General features: G+C 41.9%; 1 protein-coding gene across 3 annotated transcripts; it reads left to right on the forward strand.

The window, feature by feature from the left end:
- Positions 1-233: 233 nt before the first annotated feature.
- LOC147886895 (katanin p80 WD40 repeat-containing subunit B1 homolog KTN80.4-like) lies at positions 234-23,051 on the forward strand. Of its 3 annotated transcripts, XM_087394843.1 has the most exons (20): positions 234-373; positions 509-639; positions 849-966; positions 1,086-1,312; positions 1,494-1,596; positions 7,647-7,717; positions 7,809-7,883; positions 8,015-8,158; positions 8,269-8,443; positions 8,662-8,862; positions 9,016-9,240; positions 11,199-11,255; positions 11,344-11,483; positions 12,062-12,190; positions 18,859-18,933; positions 19,099-19,211; positions 19,465-19,581; positions 21,153-21,221; positions 21,955-22,063; positions 22,232-23,051. In XM_087394843.1, exons 1-19 carry the CDS (start codon positions 313-315, stop codon positions 22,013-22,015), a joined length of 2,292 nt encoding a protein of 763 aa, XP_087250969.1. In that variant the 5' UTR covers positions 234-312; the 3' UTR covers positions 22,016-22,063; positions 22,232-23,051. The 3 variants fall into 3 exon arrangements, with proteins under 3 accessions (XP_087250969.1, XP_087250967.1, XP_087250968.1); XM_087394841.1 differs by having other exon boundaries at positions 8,662-9,240; XM_087394842.1 differs by having other exon boundaries at positions 8,662-9,240; positions 11,202-11,255.
- The last annotated feature ends 133 nt before the right edge of the window (positions 23,052-23,184 follow it).

Consider the following 23,184-nt stretch of genomic DNA (forward strand, 5'->3'; position numbering starts at 1 on the left):
GGGGGGGGGAGGAGAAAGGGGTTGTTTAAGTGTCACGGGTTGGTGGGGGGGTGTATGATGAGAAAGAAGGGGGGGGGGGGGGCGGGGGGAGATGACGTGGAAGGAGAGGGATTCAAAAGTTTAAAAGGATCAAAACTAAGTAAATATATAAAAGAATAATAATAATGAATAAAAAAGAGGCAAATATAAAGCAAAGAAGGAAACTGCAGATCTCTGTGGGCAGCTACAAGACACTCTCTGTCTCTGTGTGTATGTTGATCACTCTCTCTGCTCTTCTCTCTGTGTTGTTGTTATGTTTGATTCAGATCTTGCATGGTGGTAGCCTCTCCTCTGCCCATCTCTCCTCTCGCCATGAAGCGCTCCTACAAACTCCGTATGGATCTCCTTTTTCTTTTGCCATTCCATCATCTCTCATTTTGCTCTTTCTTTCCTTCCTGCACTGTTTTCTGTCCCTTTTCCTTCGACTTATGCTTTCTTGGGCCTTGCATTGCTCTCTCCCCCTGTCCAGAGGAGTTCGTTGCTCACGCCTCCAACGTCAATTGCCTGAAAATTGGCAAAAAGTCGTCCAGAGTGCTCGTCACCGGGGGTGAAGATCATAAAGTTAACATGTGGGCGATCGGCAAACCGAATGCGATTCTAGTGAGATTGTTTAGTCTGAAATCCCTTCTTACGGAAATCGTTCACGTGGCGTAGCAGACATAGACGCTATTCAGGACGCTTCTACATGCATTGCTTCGTTGAATATTCCAGAGCAGCTGCACTCTTTGCAGCGATTGACTTGTCTATGAATTTCTTTCGCGTTTACCGCGAGAAGTAAGGCCTCGATTTCACCGGTGTTGTTTCTGCAGAGCTTGTCTGGACACTCAAGCGCTGTGGAGTCTGTCACCTTCGATACTGCCGAAGTTTTAGTCGCAGCAGGAGCAGCAAACGGAACAATTAAGCTCTGGGATCTTGAAGAGGCCAAAAGTAAGTCGTTGTGGATAGCGTTTGCTTTACCAGGATGTATTGGTAGACACTGCTTTGCCCACTTGAACTGGAGTTGGTTATCTCTAACCACGCAAGGGTTGTTTTCTACATGTCAGCAGTTGTAAGGACCCTTACTGGTCATCGGTCCAACTGTATAGCAGTGGATTTTCATCCTTTTGGCGAATTTTTTGCTTCTGGTTCACTCGATACAAATCTTAAAATATGGGACATCAGACGCAAGGGATGCATCCACACATATAAAGGCCACACTCGTGGTGTGAATGTTATCAAGTTTAGTCCCGATGGACGCTGGGTAGTTTCGGGTGGAGAGGACAACATTGTGAAAGTGCGTTTCCATTGCTCCATCTGAAGCTCTTGAATTTTTTGCTTTTTGTATGCAATTGCAGCAGCACGTTTGTGCTTCGATCTTCACAGTTTCATAATTGTTACTGTCTGATTTTGGCATGCTATTTCTTTAGCTTGTTATTGATCTAGAATATTTTGACTTTCTTTGGGTTATGTGGCAGCTGTGGGATTTGACTGCTGGCAAGCTTATGCATGATTTCAAATATCATGAAGGGCAGATTCTGTGCTTAGATTTCCATCCACATGAATTTCTTCTTGCCACTGGTAATTCATTAACTAATGTGACAGAAACAAGGCTCGTTGTATCTTGAATGAAGAGAACGTTGTTGATTTGTTTTCTGCCTAAGTCCTAGTCTTCATAATTACTGACGTAGCGAGCATGTTTATAGTCGTGTACTAATTCCAGCTTTACCACACTGGCAAACGCCTACGGGACATGTAAGAATGGTGCCGATACTGAAGGGTGATTCCTAGTCTGGTTGAAGAGGGGCCAGGAACAGCTTATGAATTAAAAGATTTCCGCAAGTTGTTCTAGATTCAATGATCAGCTTTACAGGGAAAGCCCGCTTTGAGGTCATCTATGGGAAGGTGATTCTGCCACCTATCTTGAGGACCAAGGACGAAATATTTGCAGCTGATCAGTTTGTGAGAGACCTCCAAACAGCTTACAGCCAAGTCCGGACTGCAATTGAGAGGTCTCAAGAGAAGCATAAAAGAGCTGCAGATAAGCATAGGAGACAATTATATCTCAAGGAAGGAGATTGGGTACTTTTAAAGTTCGAGAAAGCTAGGCTCCGCAACTTCAAAGGCAAACAGAAAGTATATGCAAAGTCTAGGGATCGAACCTTAGGATCGACCAACTTTGAAGGCTTATAATTATATCTAGAGATCTAAAAAAATTTCAAACTTTGGCCAAGTGATTCTTATCATGTGCTTGTGCTCTAGACCAATCGTGAGTGTCTAGAATGGGATTGTACTAAGCCTTCTCTTAGGGCCGCACATGGCACTTGCAGGAGGTGCCATGTGGGCAAACCTGAGAGCTGGTAGGGCAGCCATGTGGACAAGCATATGTGCAGCTCTATGCTATGCATGTGTGGCTACTATGTGGGCAGTGCAATAGGCTGCCACATGGGCAGCACAAATGGCCCAGCCAGTGGGTTGGGATGGCTAAGGAAAGTCTCGCAATAAACCTTGCATGTGGGCAGCGCATCTTCTCTGCCCAGAGGGAGCATTTTGTATTGAGATCTAACCTTTCGGCTGTCGACTTGCTTCTCCAGATCTGTGTGTTCGTAAGTATACTTGTGTGCAAGGCTGTAGCAAGTTAGCCGTTGTTATTTTGAAATGGTATTAGAGCCCAGTAGTTCGGTATGAGTGATCTTTTATGACAATTGAAGGTTGAAAGCTTTTGCGGCAGGAAGAGAGGAAGGCGGTTTCATTTCAGCCAGGTGTACCATTTGTCAACTTTGCTGCTATGTAGTTGGAAATTTCTTTTAGGTTATCTGCATGTTGCAATTCCTGGATGCCAAATTCAAATGTTGATGAGATGGGACTTTTGGACGGGACCAACCATTCGACCTAGAAGATGAAGATTTTGGAGCCATTTGGTGGCAAGGGGCATATGGGAGATTGCTGAAGGAATGGAGTTCAACTCCAAGGGTCAAGTGGATTGATGGGTAAGGTGGTGAAAGCTGCATGCAAGATCCAACATATGTTAGAGATTGGATGCTTAGCACACTCAATGACCATCAGGACGATTGTAGATTTGGTGGTTCTGGTATTGGTGATTGCATGTGAGGCTTGGAAGACCTCGAAAACAATGCATCATAGATTGTTACACTCCAGAATTAATATTTCCCGTTGACGATGAATGAGGGGGAATCCGTCAATAACTTTTTGGTGAAGGTGAAGATTCTCAGAGATTGGTTGGTGAGAATTGGATGGTAATGAGTTGGCCATGTTCATTTTCAACGTGCTTCTAAGAAGTGTTCAATGGGTTAATGATGACCCTAATAGCTACAGAAGATCAAAACTGCCCATGTTCGAGGAGCTTGGTCCATTGTGCTTGGTGAGAAGGCTTGACATAAGTTGTTTGGCGGAGTTGGCAACAGGAAGGGTTTTAGCTCAAGCAAAGGGAAGGGCAAGCCTGAAAAAAGGTAAGAATTCTTCAGAGGGCTCTTTCCATGGTGGTGGCAGTGAGAAGAAGAAATGCTACTACTTTGTGATCCACCTGGACACTTTACGTGGCACGGCAACAATAGGAAGACAGATTAGAAGAAATAGGAGAACATTTAAGGAGTCATCAGAATCAAAAGAGGCAAATGTGGTAACAGGGGAGTTTTATTAGTGGTTACTCAAAATAGCCCTAAGGTTAGATATTGTAGTAGTGGAGATCTAGATTCCTTAATGAAGGTGAAAGTCATAAGAGTTGCTAAGACCGTGAGCTGAGGACAAGGGCGTCAACATCAAGAGGGATGAGGATGAGGTTAAGGAATGCATTCTCTATGTTTAGATTCAAGTTGTTTGGCTATGGATGTTGGTGTCGCGAATGTGTCGGAGACTAGGGAGCCACCAAAGTGGGAGATATTGTAGGTTACCTTGGTGGACTTAGGATCTTGATCCAAGTAGCTCACTTAGAGCTTGGTTCGAGAGATTGATGGTCTAGGCTCAGAGTTTCTGGATACCTCTTGATGTGGCCTCCACGTGGGCATGTGTAGGAGGTGTTGGGTCGCCAGATTTGAGAGGACAAACCTGCAGAAATATGGCTATGCTTTTGGTGATTGTCTATCAGCTCTAGCAGAAGTGAATGGACATGAAGAAGATGCACTTTGCAATCTGTTTTATAGAAGTTTTAGGAACGGACAATTTGAAAAGCTTAAGGACATAGAAATCAGTGCGGATCAAATTGTTTATTTGAGGTCAGAGGAAAAGCTAGCACTAGAGGCAATTTATGGGGAAACTATGCAGTGTATTTCAGACATCAGGTTTACCTTTCAAATTCCAGGGAGAGAAAATTCTTCGACTGTGTTGTTGATGGAGGTATGGCCTTTTTTGGCATGGCAGCCATGTAGACTGCATATGTGCAGCACTATGCTGCGCACGTGTGACTGCCATGTGGGAAGCACAATAGGCTACCGCATGGGCAGCAAATATGCGCCCAGCCACGTGGGCTGGGTGCCAAGGAAATGGTCTCAATAAACTTGCAGGTGGGTTGGGTGCCAAGGAAAGGGTCTCAATAAACGCTGCAAGTGTGCAGGTATGAGGGTTTTATAGGCCCAAAGTAAGGGCCTGTAAATATGCCGACCAGAGGCTGTGTACAGCCACCTGAGGTCAGCACTGTCACGGGGATGTGAATTTGGTAACCATGACTACCTTTGGCTTGGGGGACTAGCCTAGGGAAGTGATACTTCCAAGAAGTCCCTAGGAATGCATCTAGTGCCTAGGTGCAACCACTAGGCCTAAGTGTTAGGCTAATGCTAGAAAAGAGGGGTCTAAAAGGTGGGGCGAAGGGGAGATGAATGTGTCATTTTTAAAGAGGGTTAGAGCTGTTAAGTGTGTCATTAGTTGTAGGGGTTAGGGCTTAAATGAAGGGGGGGGGGGAAATGTGTTAGAGGTCAACATCTCCTGATGTCACCTAGAGAGAGAGGGCCTTGCTTTTGGGTGTGCCTGCCCAGTGAGTGAGGCTAGGGTAGCGTAAAGAGTGAGGGCCTGTGTTGTGGGTGTGCGTGTCCCCCTGTGAGGGTAGTCTAGGACTGCGGGACAGCTGGCTATGGAGATGCCTAGGGAGTCGGCTCCCAGATCTACAGGAGGGCTGGCTGCCAAGCCTGTTTATAGGGCAGTAGAAGTTGGCCATAGGCCCCTTGTCAGTCGGCTGGAGGGCAGAGAGGACAGCCCTCCCTAGAGGGCCTGGTCAGCCCCTCTTATAGGGCTGTAGGGGTTGGCCCCTAGGGCTGTGGGTCGGCCCGCATTGGCAGGCTGGTCGGCCCTGCCCCTTGCTGGCCGGCTAGGAGAATGGGGGGCTATATACATGTGCTTTCATTCTCTCACTCCGGGGCCTGGTGGAGCAGGATATCCAGCCCAGTGTTGCATCTCAGGAGTCCTAGGGCAGAGGTGTGGAGTAGTTCTTCCACTGTCTGTGCCTCCTGTGTTCGTGGTTGTTGAGCTGTCTGGTTGAGCTCTCAAGTAGCCTAGTTGTTCCGGGGTTTCCCCCTAGTTGTAGTGGGGTTTCCTCTAGAGATCACTGGCAGTTCTCTTGTGCCTTTCTCTCCTTTCTCTCCTTCTCAGTGTGCTGTGTTTGTGCGGCGTGCTCTATCTCTCTCTTTCTCTCTCTTCAGTTCATTTCCGCTGCACTTCTCGCAAAATTAGTCACGTGGCAATTTCCCATGCACCCTTCTTGCCAAAGCCTCCTAATGTTGGGTTTCATTCGTTATTTGTATGGGTTTTTTCAATACATCTTCTTCCTCTCTCTCTTCATGCATTTTGAGGCCTACCTCTTTCTCTCTCTTTGGTGTGCATCCCTGGGCACCGTTAATGCTGCTGTATGGATAGTACGGATGCATTTAATGACTGTACGGACTGCAACAGCTGATTGTACGGACGATTTTAATGCTGTACAGGCCTGATTTTGCTGCTGGCACGCATCCCAAGGCCGCTCCCTTGTTTCAGAAACCCTGGCATGCAGTACCATGCTCGTTTTGCTGCTATACAGCAATTTTTGGAGCCGGCACCCACCCCGAGTTTGCTTCTGGAAGCTGTGTGGGCCGTTGGTGCAGCTCCAGAGGCCATGTTGCTGATGTTGTAGCCTTTTTCTCCTGTTTTTGGCCTCTGCACCCATGAGCCTTGCTCTCCTTTCTGTTCTCAGCTCCCAGAATCTGTATCTCTCTCATTTTTCCTTGGCTGGGAGTCATTTTTACACCCTTGGGGGCCTGGACAGAGGATAGGTGCAGGAAAAGAGCTTGCCCCTCTTCCATGGACATCAGGTATGAATATTTTGACTTTCTTTTGGATTGCATTTGTCATTTTTGAAGTTGTTATTGCTTGCGTTTTGCTTCGGGGCTCTCTTTAGGCCATACAGGTTGTAAACAGACACCCAACCACAGAGGTTGTGCCTGGAAAGGTGCTAGAGGGACAGTGAATTGCAGTTCTTATGCCTTGAGGCTATTTTGAGTGCTTTCTGGGGCTTGAGGAATGCATTGCCACTTTCAGTGGGGCACGGTCAGTGTGGAATGCCTTAGCTATGCCTTGACAGTTGGGTTATAATGACAATTGGGAGTTGGATGCATTCTGATGCCAAGTATTGGCTTAGGCAGTGGACTACTAGTGTAGCAGAGTGCAAGGGTGAGCCCTTGATGTAATTGCACAATTGCCATTGCCTGAAGAATTAAATAAACACTGGAAGGGGCGCTAAAGTGTTTGGGGCCAATTGGTGTCCTTGGTGTTTGGTTTCTGAGCAGGGGCACTCTAGCCTCACAATTGTGTTTAAAGTTGTTTCTAAGTGGAATTTAACTAATGGAAGTGGCTGGAAATGTTGCAATGTGGCTGTGAATGACGTGCATGCTAAGTTAGTTACAGTTTGCTGCCCTTTAGTTAACTGAAGGCCGGTTTCAATTGCACAGCAGTTTGGCTATATTGATATCGGCCTAGGGGAGGAATAGGTTGGACGATGGATGACCTGGGCCACCCCAGATGAGGGGTCAGCCTAGGGTGGGAAGTTGGCCCTGTAGAAGGGCTGATCAGCCTGATTAGGTGGCTGGAGGACGGCGACTAACCTCCATTTTCTATATAAAGGGGCCTTGGGCCCTTAGTCTCCCAACCAGGCCAGCCACTGATGCCCTATTGGAAAACACGTGGCAGGAGTAGGAGCATCAAGTCCATGCTGTGATATTGATCCAGGAGCATCAAGTACATGGAGGGCACATTTTGTATTGTGTGCTTTTTGTTTTGTGTTGTTTTTTGGACACGTGTGCATGCATGTCTTATGGTGAGATCCTGTGTGTCGGGACACATTCCACTGCTGGGGTCAGTCTGTAGTAAGCTAGGCTCTAGCCTCGGTCATTCTGACACACCTTTGTCTACATTGGGTCCAAACTGGAAAGTATGAAACACATTACCACATGAGCAGCACAGCTGATGATTTGTAAGTACTAATAACAGCTGTTGTTTATAAGAATGTGAACAGTGAATTTCAAAGCAAAGCAGGGAGCCATATAAGGCTCATATACCAACGCTTAAAAACATTGAGTGACATGGTTCTGTTTGTTAAGCTTCTCGTGTTTGAATTTTTTGTGTTAATTGATGTAGTTTGTCTTTTTGTGCAGGATCTGCCGATAGGACTGTGAAATTTTGGGATCTCGAAACGTTTGAGTTGATTGGATCATCTGGACCTGAGGTTGCTCAAATGCAATGGATATTAATCGTTTACTTTGTATACGCTGTGCTTCGTTGCATGGATTACTTCATGCATTGCTTTTCACTTTCAGGCAACTGGAGTACGTTCCATGACATTCAACCAAGATGGTCGGACTTTGCTGGCTGGTTTACATGAGAACTTGAAGGTGAACGTTGAATCTGCTCTTCTCACATTTTAATAAGACATTTACATATGGAATGATCATAGTTGATACAATCCATAGCATGTCTGCTACAAAGATCAAGCTCTTGACTAAGCCAAAGTTTTGAATTCCAGGTATTGTCATGGGAGCCATTACGATGCCATGACGTTGTTGATGTTGGATGGTCCAAGCTAGCAGATCTCAATGTTCATGATGGGAAGGTGCTAGGTTGTTCTTACAATCAAAGCTGTGTTGGCATCTGGGTGGTTGACTTAGCAGTAAGTGATGTCTCGTTTTTGTTTTCCATTCCAAAGCTGGGAAAATACTTGTCTTGAAGTTAGTGAATGTTTTTATCTCAATGTCGTAATCTTCATGTATTCCACTGCAGTGTGTGGGGCCATATACAGCTGGCAGTAACAGTCGTACTAACGGTATTACCACAGCTAATCAGCATGCTCAGCAGACAATGGATGGAGGCTTGAAGAGCAGTAGCCTGGTTAGGAATGCATTGCCACAGGCCGAATCCGCTGTGAAAGAAGTGAAGCTGAATAGTCTAACAATTTGTATGTCTTCGGTTTAATGAGTATGTTTAAATTTGTCTATTTTTGCCTCTCTCATATCTGATACTGTAAATGGGATGATTGTATTTTTGTGTGTGCTCTGTAGGTGAGTTTCCATTTGTATTGCATATAATATGTGAATGACTTATCTCTAAACAGTATTACAAGGAGATAATTTGTTGTCAAACTAAATGTTGTTTCACACAACATGGTATGTGCAGCTACAGAAAGTGTGCCAAGTACACCTCAGAGGGTTGCCAACACAGTTTCAACAAAACTAGCAGCGACTGGGTCCTCTGGAGCTTCATCATATTTGCTAGCATCAAGGAGAGTTGGTGCTGGAAAAGTTCAACCTCCATCAAGTATTCAGCAAGTTACTAAGGTTGACACAGCACCCACTGTACTGTCAAGACATGGGTCAGGTATAGAATATGTTGGGTCTGCAACTGCTAGGCCAGTGTCAGAAATAAATTCGGCTAGACCTGTTGCTCACTCAGTATCATCCAGAGGTACTGAGCTATCGAAGCAAGATAGCTCAAAAAGTGTCAGTGATGACAGCTTCCATGTTGATCCAGGTAGAACGCCAGAGTTTGGTGGTTCAGCTCAAAAAAGTGCTGTAAACAGTTCAAGGATGCCTCCTAGCTCTCTAGTGCGTTCAGGGACGGTGAATGAGGGCATGCCTGCTACTGGTGATGATGAGCACGAAAGTATAAACTGGATTGGATCTGGGAAGCTTAAAAGAACTGCTTGTGGTGGAACTCAAAGAGATACTGTGCCAAGAGGTGTGCGATCTTTGCCAGGTATGCTAAGCCAGGGTGTTTGTGCCAGTCTGCAGGCATTCCGATTACTCTTCTGTCCCTATAGGAATTACAAAGGGTTTTGTTGAGTACTACTATCATAGGAATTAAATCATCAAGCTTGTCCAAGGGAAGATCGTCTGTGCATTGGAACAGGTTCATTGCTGCCAGCTGGTGTTGCATGTCTTTTAAAGACAGAAGACTGGGTTTGGCTCGTTAACAAAGACGTAAATGAATTTTTTTCCAAAGAATGCGTGATAGTTGAGTTTCAATGCACAAGGGGGTGAGTTTCAAAAGAAGTCAATGTCAGCCTTGCTTAAGTTTTGTTTGTACGAGACAGCACCAGGCAAATGAAGTCTTTTCAAAAGGAGAAAATGTCAACCTTTCTGAAGTTTTGTTTTTGCACGAGACGGCACCAGGCAAACTAAGTCTTCATGATTATCATATTCTAGTATATTTTTAAGTTGAACTGTTACTGGCTTTGCACTGCCTTACTTTTATTTTGATGCAATTCCTTGTCGACATTTTGTCTGGCATAAATGGTTCGTTCTGTGATTTCAATTTTTTCTCTCTCATGCATGATGCTATTAGATTTACTGATATGAAGCTCTCGGGGTTGATAAGGGCAGCTATTCTTAACAGATTTGCTACTTCTTGATCCTATTTGCTGTCATTGACATCCTGATGCCTTGCAATTATGCATTCCATTGTTGGGTTTTAATGCTTCACCTTGGCCATACCAGCATATCCATTTCTGGAAAATTTGATAAGCATAGGAAAAGGTAGAAAATTGCGTTCATGTTTGTCCATTTGTGGGTCTCCTTGACGTTGGAATAGCTATGCAGCTTGTAGTCTTGGCCACTTTTCACTTTTTTAAATCAAATTCAAACAGCATGCTCACAAGTTCTGATTTGGGAAACATGTAAATGAGTTCAGTTCCACTACAGTTGGTGCTGAAAATCCCACTGTTGGGCGCTGATGACGTCAGTGGGGATGTCATAGTAGCTAGTCCTTGCTATGCGTGATGGAGTTTATGGTTTTCAATGTTATGAGTGACTATCGTTAGATTGAAACTGCACTATGTTGTGTTTTTAGAGGATGAGTTTGGGAATGTTCCTGGATTCATCTAGGTATATAGTATGTTATGCACTTTTGTGCGTCTGAAACTCAACAATCATGTATGGTTTCAAAGGGTCTCCTTTGCATATTGGGTGTTTTGTCTCCTTGTTGGATCATGATCAATGCAATTTGTTTTCATATGGTCAGTAAAATCTATAGCCTCATAGATTCATACTTCTCTCAGTAGACTATGTTGGTTTTGGCCTTAGCTGGTAGCTTTAGGAGTTGGTTTGTCATTGTTGCTTGGTTTTTTGTCATATGGTCAGCAAAATCTATAGCTGTCATAGTGATTTATGCTTCTCTTAGTAGAGCATGTTTAATTTGAGCCTTATTGGGATATAACATATAGTAATATTTCCATGGACCTTGTATTGCATTCAAAGCTGATAATTGTTGAGAAATATGATGTTGTCCTTTAACACTCTTTTGAATTGAAATGTGTCTGTGTGTCTGTTGGACTTGGCTGTTCCTTGTTCCAGCAAAGATTCCACAACTGGAAAGCTAGGATATGTCTTTGTCATATTTTTAAAGATAAGCACATGGGAGTTTGTTTGAGGGTTGAGTTTATGCTAAACATAACTGACAGATGCCTACAATTGGTTGGTTCATCTGTAAATTGTCTCAAAACATAAATAAATGTCATTGGGTCTTCATCAGGTTCTTTTTTTCCGCATTAGAGGCTAGAGCAAATAAAACAAATATATCTTAAGCTGAAAAGCAAGTCCAAATCAAATAAATATATCCAAATCTCAAAACGATTAGATTTTGAAAGCTGGATTTGAGTGATGAGCTCGCTGCATAAGGAGGGTCACAAAATCTTATCATTGTGGATTTTGGCACAGAAGAAGTTGCAATGGGGGAAGATCAATGTACCACTGGGAAAGAAGCTTCTTTGATGGGTAAAACACTGCCACATACTTTTTTATTAGTGCGCTTCACAAGAGTCAACATCTTGTTATATTGTGATCATCTGAGCTTCCAGTGCAGGTTTTATGGAGCTTGGACGAGCTCGTTCTCTGGGTAGGACATACAATAGAAAGGATATGGCTTCAGGGGTGGACATAATAGGCATGCCTACTGGACATGCAATAAGAGTATCTGTTCTTGATACGAACTCTTTCATTCTGGTATGTACTTGCCCAAAATGGTCTGACTTGTAGCTTGAGGATAGAAGCTTGTGTCTGAACTGAACCTTTTTCTTAATCCTGCATGTCAGCTGTCCTGGGTTCCATTTTTGTATTATAGAGGCTCTCGTGGTCTGATGTTTCACACATTGTCACCAAAGATCAGTACTATCTTTCAGTGGTTGACGTTCATCTGGGCATATATGGCAATCGTCTTTTGTGTTTTCAAAAAACTTGTGTTCGTTAATAACATGGAAAGGATTGCAACCACTGTTTTGATTTCAGATGGCAATTGTCTTTCGAGTTCTTTAATTACATGGAAAGGATTGCAATCAATTTTTTGGTTTTGAATAAGTGCACCTTCATTTTCTATTGAAAATCTAATGAACCTCGCTGCAGATATATGTGCTTTTCATTCCATTCTGGTTTCAGTCTTCAGATTCAACACAAATGCTTATAGTGTTGTTTTACGTGAGCATTTTTTCCAGTACAAGGTGCACTAGTAAGGAGGCGCTTGTTTTCAGTATTTTAAAGGTACTCTCTTATCACACCTTTGTTGTTTTTGGATGCATATACACCAGAAAGGGAGCCAGAGCACCTTGGAAAACTCTTCAACTCTTAAGGTCAATGATGCAGATATCATAGAGGAACTCATGCAGCAACACAGCTCCTTTTCTCGTATTATGCAGTCACGGCTGACTAAATTGCAGGTACCTGTACATCAAGAAATATTTGGTTCATGTGGAACTGTAGGTGGCTCACTTAATACTAGGATTCCACCACCTGCCATGTTATCAGTTTTGGCAGCCTTCTTTTGAGTCTTTCAAGATGAAAAGTCCATTGTCCTCTATATTATTTCAGCAGGGCTAACCTTTGAGGATCCATTAGTGTTTAGGTTTTAGAAGACTTAGATACTCGACCATACACTTCCTCACTTGTTTGTAGCTCAACATTTTTGGGGCTTTGCTTGCAAGGGAGGGGTTTGCTTATCGTAGTTGGACTTAGGGGTTTGCTTATCGTAGTCGAAGTTGACTGAGGCATAACCTTATCAACAGTAGGTCAAAGTAGATGCTATAGGTTTAGGGGGTTATATGTCCGATCATCTTTATGATGCAAGCATTGGCCTCATTGAGGCATGTTTGTATAAATGTGAAATGGGGTTGGTAACAGTCATGAGGGTCATTGTCCTTGTCTCTTCACTTCTTGTTTGCGGCTCGATATGCATGTCACTATGACTTGTACATAATGAGTGGTGTAAGCATTCTTTCATTGCCATTAGAAGCATATGATAGTTAGAGGGAGTGCTTATCTCATGTGTTTTGAGTCAGGTGTTTGGTGATTGTGTGAGTGTCAGTAAACGGCTATATGATGGTGCGGTTGATGGTTATAAATATCCTCTCAATTTTGGTGTGGTGACTGTGGAGAACACCGTCTTTTGAGGGCAAAATGAAGCATTATGTGGAACCCCTCAAGGATTTGGCATATGTTTTTTGAAAGTGTTTTAACTTGGCAATTGTTGTAGTGTGCAGTAGGTCCGGTCTAGAGCAAGCTAGATTTTGGCAAGAAACAAAGATGGAAAGCTAGAGTTTAGGAAGAAAACTCTACCTTTCTTCTCTCTTCCTCTCTTTGTGCCCTCTGTGTGGCTCTCTTTAAGATATTGGTCTCCATCGCCCTGCCTCCCTCTCTCTTACGTAATGTCATTTAGCTTTTGAAGCGTACTAAATCTCTTCTAGCACTAATTACAAGCCTCTACAATCTTTGTTACAATATCTCCTTCCTAGACTTTCCTTTTCTCTCTCACCCTTTCCCAAGTGAACCCATTCTTTGAAATGACCTTTCACAAATCAGATTTTTCCTCGTTCTCATATAAGGCTGATCCTTTTATCTAATTTACAACAGACTGTCGTTACCAGCAACTCAAGCCATTAGTTGCAGCCTGATACTTTCAAGTATAGTTTCTTGCATGCTAGTTCTCTGTTAAGATTAGTTTCCTTTCGGAACAACCTATCCTCAAATAGGCTTCCTTCGTTCTCTATTCAGCCTCTAGAATACACACCTCTCACTGCTTTGTCTAAGCTACTAGTGGTGCTTTCAAGCCACATGCGTCTAGAACATGGGCTCGCACATCGTCTGCTATTTGCACCATCTACCAAAAATAATTTAGGAGAACTACATGCAGAATTTGAGAGCAGCAGCCATATTTGCAGACTTGCAGGACCGGCATGCCCAAGGTCCTTGCATAATGGCTTATTTCAGTCATTGTATGGAGTGTTGGCATTGAAGAAATGCGTTGCCCTATCAGCTAGATGGTCTAAGTATTTTTTTGCTTGGATGCTTGTTTGGGAGAGACTGAAATCAATCATATAGTCCTCACAAACAGTTGTAGCTTGAATGAAGAGAATGTGGACTCCTTTTTGATTAGCCTTCTCCTTTAGTGCTAGCCTTTGTCATGGCTGAGTCTGCCCTTCGCCTCCGGAGTACCGACAGAAACTCAGTACAAAGACCTTTGTATAAATGGATGCTCAAGTATGCACGAGTGTGTGGATTTGTATGGGTGAGAGCAAATGTTTATACTATGGTCTCACCCACTGTTGGGTAACGTCAATGGGGATGTCATAGTAGCTAGTCCCTGCTATGTGTGATGGAGTTTATGGTTTTCAACCTTGTGAGTGACTATCATGAAATTGAAACTGCACTATATGTTGTGCTTTTAGAGGATGAGTTTGGGCTGTTCCTGGATTCATCTAGATTTATAAAGTCTCTATCAAGAAGAGATGTGAAGTACGTCACAAAATGTTTGTGGACAACAAGCTTGCGGGCTGGTTTGTTGCAGCCATTTCTGATTCCAGAAGGCAAGTGAGACATATCGCCGTGCATTTCATTACTGGGTTGATTTCTTCAGACAGGGGATGGGTCAACATGTAATGGTTGACAGCTTACCAAACAAGCCAGTTCATCCCCACCAAGATACAGTATTCATCATCTCAATTGTGTTGCGATTATGCATTTAAGTACTATGGGTTTCCTCAAGAGATTGTCAGTGACAAAGATGCAAAGTCTATGGGCCATGTTTTGCAGGAAGTATTTACAGCACTAGGCACTGCATATCATGTGGGGACCCATTGGTCAGTCTGAGAGGGTGAACAAATGGAAGGATCAGTACATAAGGCTCTTCTACCAAACCACTTTGCCATCTTGGGATACTCGCTGAATCTTGTTATAAGAGCAGCAAAAATTTATTGATTAGGATAAGCTGTGTGAGATAATGTATGGATGCAAAGTTGGGATGCCTTCAACTACAGCAGACATGGCTGTCAAAACTTAGTAAGACATTACCTTAAAAGGATGCATGCTCTTTTGCGATTGGGATGCTCAGGCCAAGCAAAAGAATTATGCAAATGAACACAAAAGGTCTCAAAGAAGGGCATTTCGTGCACTTAAACCTCCACAAGAATAGGCAGGCCTCCAAAACCCGCATACAAGGTCATCCCAAGAGTTTATGAAGTAGCTTATCAGTGGAAGCTACCATTATGAAGACGTCTAACCCAATGATATTTGTCCGATCTCCCCGTTAGAACATTCATGTTCCAAATAATCTTGCCTTTCACACAGGACATTCAGGTTCCAAATAACCATTCCTTCCACAATGATTTTAGACATTTCAGCTTTTCTGCAGGTTTGGGTCCCTACTAACCAAACTAAAGAGTTCCTTCAGCTGAGCCAAGTGTACAATTGCTGCTTTGGGCTGAAGAAGAGCTAGCCCATATTCCTGATTTCCAACAGTTTCCTTTTTCATGAGTGCCAACCTACAACCTAATAGCACCTTTCAAATCCTGTACCTCAATAACTTAGTTTCATGCCATACGACTAAGCACCATACCATTAAGCACGATATGGTTATGAAATATTCTCTTATCAATGATTTTGCAATTTGCTGCCCAACCTCAACATTCTTCTGAAATCGCTTCAACAAATCTGAGGCTGTATTGTCATAATTTAATATGCTTTCGTAGGGGAATCGTCTTGATGTAAGGATCAAATTCAATACTGCTGGTAGTTTCTTTCCTCAAAGTCTTCAATCTAAAAGCATGTAAGCAATTTCCTCTTTAATGCCAAAACTTCGAAATAAAGGGGTAGAATTTTCAGTTGTGCTATCTCCATCTAATCACCACGACCGCATGCAATATTGCTCAAATATCCACAAGCAGGGTGGAGTGTAGCTTAGCCATTTGATCTTCTCTATGTGTGTCGAGCAGCTAATGGGAGTCCTTGTTGAGAGGTAGATGATACAGGGGAAGGGGGATGTGGCTTATAGGTGTACTTGAAGGAGCTGGTGATCTGTGGTGGCTGAAATCTCTGGCTCTTTGCTTGTAGAAGTGAGAGAGAGAGAGAGAGAGAGAGATGATATGATATGATTGTGCTCTTCAGACCCTTCAGGATCTATGGGACTGGTGATCACTATCAACAAATAATGATCTTTTACATCTGGTGAAAGAAAATACTGTAGACTTGTTATGTAGCTTCTTTTAGATAACTTTCTAGCTTTGTTGTTGGCTGCTCTAATAGATTTTTCAGGTTGTCTGTGTTGTCAACTTATCTTTCTCTGATGTGTGCATAGGCCCAACATCTTAGCAGTACATGCTGCTCATTTTCTGCCTCCCCTGTAGGGCAGATTTTGCATATTCCTTCTTCTCTTGGGACCCTAGGTCTTTCCCACCTCTCCTTCTCCACCTCTAGATCATGTGAGCTGGTTCTCATTTTGCATATTAGATGCCTTTTAAACATTGATATGTCTTCCCCAAGGTATTTTGGCATCCCATAGCTGTCCATTGGATTAATTTCCTGTTTGTAGAACAGCATTTTAGCCCCTGGGTCTTGCCAAAATTTTTACAGCATCCTTTAGTATATCAGCAGCCTTTATACCCCATAATTCCATCCATTTTATCCCATCTCGGTGCCATCCAATGGTTTGTGTGGCTTCCAATGCCTTGCGAGTTTTCTTGCTTGCATCCATCTGCTCAACTTTGAGGTAAGCCATGAATGGGCATAATGCCTCCCCTTTCAGAGGTATGAGAGAGAGAGAGAGAGAGAGAGAGAGAGTTTAGTCTTCTGTAGCTAGATGTCCCCCAATACTAGCCTGCACTTAGCTTCTTTCCCCACTTCATTACATGATGTGTGTGAAGAGAAAATTAATGTGAATGGATAATTGACGCCCATGTAAGACTTTCAAGGGTTATGGTTGGTTGTTTAAAATCTGATGTGGTTATAGAATCTTAGGAAGGATACCTTGCGTTTGATAACTCCACCTTGAAGAATAGACCATGGAAGCATGAATGGTGATGAAATTAAGATGCCTAGAACCTTGACGATTTCGAACATGAAGATGGATTCGCAGAATTTCTTTTAGTGTTGATTATATAAATACGGTCTATTGATGCATGAAATGTGATGTAAATGGCATGTATTGAGTAATTCATGACTTGGTGGTGTCAAAGGCCACCAAGGTATGAACATTTGCACATGTGGATGTGACATATGTGGCTAGACAAGGAGCCTAGTCATGCAATGTTACAAATTCTTGGTTCTTATATTCTACAGCAGCATTTGATTGGCTGGATCTTGCTATTTATTTTGGGCTCAATTCGGATGACTTCTGAGGCATTCCTTCATTTCACAAACATAGTTGCACACCGAAACGGCAACGGCGGAAAAGGAAACGATAGAAAATTTCCGGCCTGAGCCAAAACGGTGGAACAAGAAACAGCAAGATGTTACAATTTATGTGTTAAAATATTTTTTTAATACATAATGCAAATTTCAATTTAGTACTTAAAGTGACATTATGTTACGTAGCATTGGCCATTAAGTCATGACTTATGCAGCATGCATGATGCTTCAACATCTACGATTCTATGATCTATCATTCATGAATGATGATTCAAGAATCAACAAGTTACAACAATCTGAAACGGATTACAATTTGCAACTACAAAGTAAAAAGCATCCATAGTATCTACTATTATCCAGATTCCAAATTCATGAACCTTCTTCCTTGAGTAGGGAATTGTGTTGATAGTATGGGTGAGAATAGTGAGTTTTACTACTTTGCTTGAGATTGAATTCATTGGAGGCTATACGATGGTGCGTTTTGATGGTAAAAAACATCCCTCTCAGTACCAGTATAATTTTAAAAAGGAGGTAAATTCAAATTAGGGGTGTTTGTTGTAGGTTTGCCATTTACTAGGGTACACCATAATTGAATGGAAGGATAAAGCTTACAGGAGGCAAGTACATTGTAAAAAATTTCCACACCAGCCAGAGTTTTTACACAAGAAAGGGCTTGCTCAATGATGAGGGAAACGCTCGTATCTGAGCGAGGTATAAGCCTGAAGCTTAAATCTTGTAAATCAATGTGTGGTCTTTGAATGTCACCTCACTACTTATGCATATGCTTAATTACTAAATCAATTCTATTTTGATGTCTGTGATGCCATTAATAGCAAATCCTTCCTTAAGTTCTGACTATGACATAACATTTCATTATTCCGGTTATCTACTCCACGAGCAGGCCTTTCTTGTTCTCTTAAGATTTTATTTTATTTTGATACAATCTGCATCAATGTAAGGGCTATACAGCGTCAGAAATATCTAAATTTAGTCTGTATTTGTTCTACTTTAAAATAGCCTCACTCTTTTTGGATGCACTTGGATCCCGTTTCACAGTGATCTGCCTAGATATGTTCGTTGAGTGCTTGCCACACAATTATGTATGCTAAGCAATTAATACTATATTTTTTGAATTCTTTGACATGTAATGTTCTAAATGTACAGCAGAATAGATACATTTTGAATATTTACTCAACTATGTGCTGGTAGATGAGGCAGTACAAGCACATGTATAGATCCGTTTGAGCTGCTGGTCCATGAAATCTGCTAGATGGTCAAGCTGCATACTGTCCTCATCATCGTCCTCCTCTCCCTGCTCATCCTCCTCATAAGAGAGGTGATGAAGACTGTAGTATTCACCTGTGTGATACTGTGGTTTCTTTGTCTTATCTGCAAAATGAAGAGATCCAAGCATCTCTATCCTGGTACTGACAAAACGAGACAGGTTGCTGAAACCCTCTCAGAAAAGGCAATGGAAGTGACCTCTGATCTCATACTGTTCTCATAGTAGGGGTGACAGCCACAGTCGTCTGTCGTGACCTCTCTCTCTCTCTCTCTCTCTCTCTCTCTCCCCCCCCCCCCCCCCCCCCCACCTCCCCCTCTCTGCTCTTTTTTCACAGAGAGAGAGAGAGAGAGAGAGAGAGAGAGAGGGAGATCAGGCAATCCCTTTTATAATGTAGATTTTGCTTTGGACTGCTAATGTTATGTGTAGGTTATAAGACGATTTTGGACAAAAAATGATTTGAAAGGTGCGGTGGAGGCAATGGACAAAATGGCAGATCATTCTGTGGGTACCCTTTCATGCAGATGCATGTGGCCTTACCAGTAAAACTTTACTTCAATATCCAAGACTTCATATTCTTGTATTCTATTGTAACAAGTACATGTTTGTTTGCACTTTTGTGTACAAGGACTCTTACCAGTTACTCCTCTTTTGTATGCTATTCTGTAGATACTGGTTGATGTACTTAGTTGTTTGGTAGACCGAGGTGAGGCGTTCACATTAGAAGTCTGCACTTTGCTTCTTCCATTGCTGAATGGATTGCTAAGCAGCAGTCTAGACAGGTAAGGGGATAAAGGTTTACTGAAAATAGGGCACCTACATGGTAGCTTTATAGCATGTTAAGTGCAATCATTTTTCAGTATTTAAATGAATGATTAAGAAAATTTACTTTTGAGTACAATGATTGCTCGAGTGGCATAGGATGTTGGTACATGGAAGCCATCACTGTGTCTGTAAATTGTATAGAGATGATATGTCAGGGCGGCCTTTCTCTTGTTTCAATAGGGAAATGACTTTGCTCATTGTTCTTTGCAGATATCTGAGCATTGCCTTGGCAGTGTTATCAGTGTTGGTGAAGAACTTTGGGCAGGTCATTCGTGCAACACGCACTGCATCACCATCCTTCGGTGTCGATCTTCATGCAGAAGAGAGGTTATTGATCTAATCTCTCACCCTTTTGATTTACTGGACCCTCTTCTTGTCTTTGGAGAATTTCGTTGTTGCTCTGATTTCACACTCTACAAAGCAAGTCGTCATTTAGTTGCATTTTTTGTACTCTTAAAAGAAAGCATTTAGAGCTCTAGAAATCTATATTCAATCGATGCACTCTTTCAGATACAAAGAGTAAGATCATACTGGGTGCGTTTCGCAGGTCGTGTTTGATATCGCAGTTTTTGTATATGATGTTCAAACATTGGCAATATACTCTATCTGCTTTTCAAACTTAAGTCTTGAGCACCATATCTGATCAGATGCATGTATCAGAATCATAGAAGATGTGCAAACACTGTTGGAAATCTCCCTTTGTAATTGACACATTCCATATACTGCAGGGTCTCCTAGTATTTTGGACGGAGTAGTTTTAATTCTAGCTGACAACGCTATTAATGCACTTTTTTGGTTTCTTGTTTCACATTTTCTGTCAGCCATGCCCCCTTGTTTCTGATAATCTCTTTACTGAGCGCTCAAGAATGGTGGGCAAAGTTTTTGATAGATGTAATTCACGATACTGAATTAAGAATTTGTGTTGTCTGAGAGTTCTGACTTAAGCATCGGCATGGTCTCAGTGTGAAACTAGTGACGTTTTAATTGGCATGCACTACGGATTTTGGCATAACTTCATATCGTCAGTCATAATCATTTGTTTTTCTGAATATCTCTCAGTCCTCTTGAAGCCTACTCTACTTAAATGTTTCTTAATGCTCCATCAAATTTCTATGCATCAAATTGCTTGATTCAGGATTCTGAATTAAGCATTTGTGCTGTCTCAATACCTCCTATCCAGAGTTCTGTATTAAGCATCTGCATAGTCTCAGCATGAAACAGATGATGTGCCATTGGCATCACACTAAAGATTTCGGCATAAATTCATATCGTTAGTCACAATCATATGCTTTTTTAAATAGGCATCAGTCCTTCAATTCAACTCTTATTTCTCAATTTACCATCAAGTTTCTAATCATTTTTTGCTCCCCCAAATCTCGAGGGAAGCAAAATCTCCATCAGTCTAGTCTACGAAAGATTTTGTCGTGTCTGGATATTTTTGTCTTTGCTTTTTGTTGGTGGGTTTACTTCAATGGATGTGCAGTATATTTATCTCACTTGGCAAATCCCATGAGCAGCCATTGGAGTCTGGACCAAGGTCATGCTTGTAAAGGGAGCAGATCTTGCTTCTTTCTGTAATGCGTCTTCTCCATTGCATAGGCACCAACTACACATTAATTAAAGGATAACAAGCCATGATACATAAAATTTCTTGGATTACCAAATTCAATAATGAGGAGGAATCAATCAAGTGTAAAGGAGGAAGATGAATGTTTCTCTTCTTTGAGAGGGGAGTAAAAAAACAACTCTTATCTTGTATTGTAGATTTGTTGTCACAGGTTGGTGTCATACAAGGTGTGGTGTCCTTTGAAATGGCTTGTAAAGTAGATATTTTCTTGTTTACAGTTCCTCTTTGAGATTTGAGGATAATTTTATGTAATTGTTTTGGGTCTGTGTAGGATTGAGCGCTGTAATTTATGCTACATGGAGCTACAAACCATAATGCAATCTGTATCACCGCTTTTAAGGTACACAACTGGATGCTTTTACATCCTGCCTGCAGGTTTCTTCTACGCTTGAGGCTTTGAGTAGAATGAGCGTTTTTCCATAGTAGGTATTATAAAACGTTCTGAAGCAGATATTGTGAATCAAAAATAAAACTCTTTGATTCAAATGAATCAAAAAGCAGGTTACTTTGTCCTTGCAGAATTCTGCCATTTATTGGTGATGACAGCACACTTCATTCTTCTAAAACATCTTAAACCTCAGCATTGCATGAATGCAATGGATTTGCACTGTTATGCATAATAGTCCAGCTATGGAGTTCAAGGCCATATAATAGCTTATTTTGGATAAGGCATCCATTGGTTGTGTAAAACAGATTCTGGCTGGTCACATTGTTTGCGGTTTTTCTTTGATTTAGACAGGCTTGTATTGAGGACAAGCCTGTATTTGTATTGGTGTACTTCGTGATGTAACTGCTGGCTGATTTTGGGTTTGCTGTGGGTGAGAATTTTAATACAGCACACTGCTGCATTAATTGGATTTGTCATGTAACTTGGAAAATTAATTTCTGTTTGTATCTTTGGGATATTTATTACACCACATCATCAAGATTGTTTAAAAATTTCCTGCTTATGGTTGGTGTGCTTTGCCTAGGAGAATGCCTATTCTACTTTGGTTATATTCAATCTATGTCAAGTCACTCTAGCAACTACTAATTTTGTCTGCTGATGTATAATTTGTAACTACACTTCACAGGAAAGGTGGCGACATTGGAAAATCAGCTCAGGATTTGAGTATAGCACTCCAGGAGGTGTGATGTAAAACTGTTTCTACACCCTACTTGAAGTGCCACTTTTTAATTCAGGTATTCTGTCCTCCAAAACGTGTTGGAATCGACTGCTTGTGGACCTTGTTGTTTCATATTTCGCAAATTTTAGACCCTGCTTTCTTGGCCAATTTAAATGTTCAGAAATTCTTAGTTGTTCTATTGATTCTATAATTTTTCCTGCTTGTATGATGGGCATATTTGAAGGCTAAGACAATCCATCCCTAAGGTGTTCACAAAGTTGATGCTGGCTCAAGGAGAGGCTCTTGAACATTACTTTGTCTGTGGAAAGTTAGTGTCTTGTCAAGAGGCCAATCAGAAGAAGTCTGGCTCTTATGATGCTGATTTTGGTGTACACTTTTCACACACCTATATACACCTGAACGCCAGGACGTTACAGTGGTTGATTGCTGCTATGCACCCATTAAAAGGGATTCATTGCTAAATCCAAGCAATGCACTTACAACAAGCCAACTTGCTAAAGCGAATTTTTTATTTCATTGTACATTTAACAGTGGTGCCATATTTCAGTGAAGTTACAGGGATGACTACTTACAACAGCACAGTGAGGTAAATCTCAGGAACTGAGCAGCTGATTTCTTTGGTTCCGCTAAAATACAATGTGATATTCTGGGCATGAATGCAGCAAATATAGTTGGGTAGTGCCCAAATGCTTTCAGAAGTATTTACCGGCACATCCTTTTTCTCATGTTGGGCAGCCCAGGATTAAGAGTCCTGGTTGTCTTGTAGTAAGGTGCAAGAAATTGACAGGAGAAACACGTTCGCATTGTACACACCACCCATTTAATAGCCTTTTTACAAGTTGGCGATGCCTTCTCCCACAGAAAAATAGCATGAGTTTGGGCTATCTCCAATTCATTAATTTGATGAGGCACATCTGGACTCGTTATATTTGGTTTAGCCATAGTCTTGTTAGGTGGAATAAATTCAAGTTTATCTACAAGCAAATGGATGTATTTTCTCTTCCTAATGTATTGCCTTTATATCTAGTAATTCAGCATCACAAATTCAGCCAGCTTTGGAAGACTTCTTTGTAACACTAAGTATGTACCCCCAGCCAAGGATAATAAACAGTATTGCTCTATATGTTTGGATAATGAATCCTGTTTGTTGAGTTCCTGTGATCATTAAGCCTTTAG

This window comes from Dipteris shenzhenensis, chromosome 23 (assembly GCF_047967505.1).
Source record: "Dipteris shenzhenensis isolate YYH24624 ecotype China chromosome 23, Dip_SZ_1.0, whole genome shotgun sequence".
Lineage (NCBI taxonomy): Eukaryota > Viridiplantae > Streptophyta > Polypodiopsida > Gleicheniales > Dipteridaceae > Dipteris > Dipteris shenzhenensis.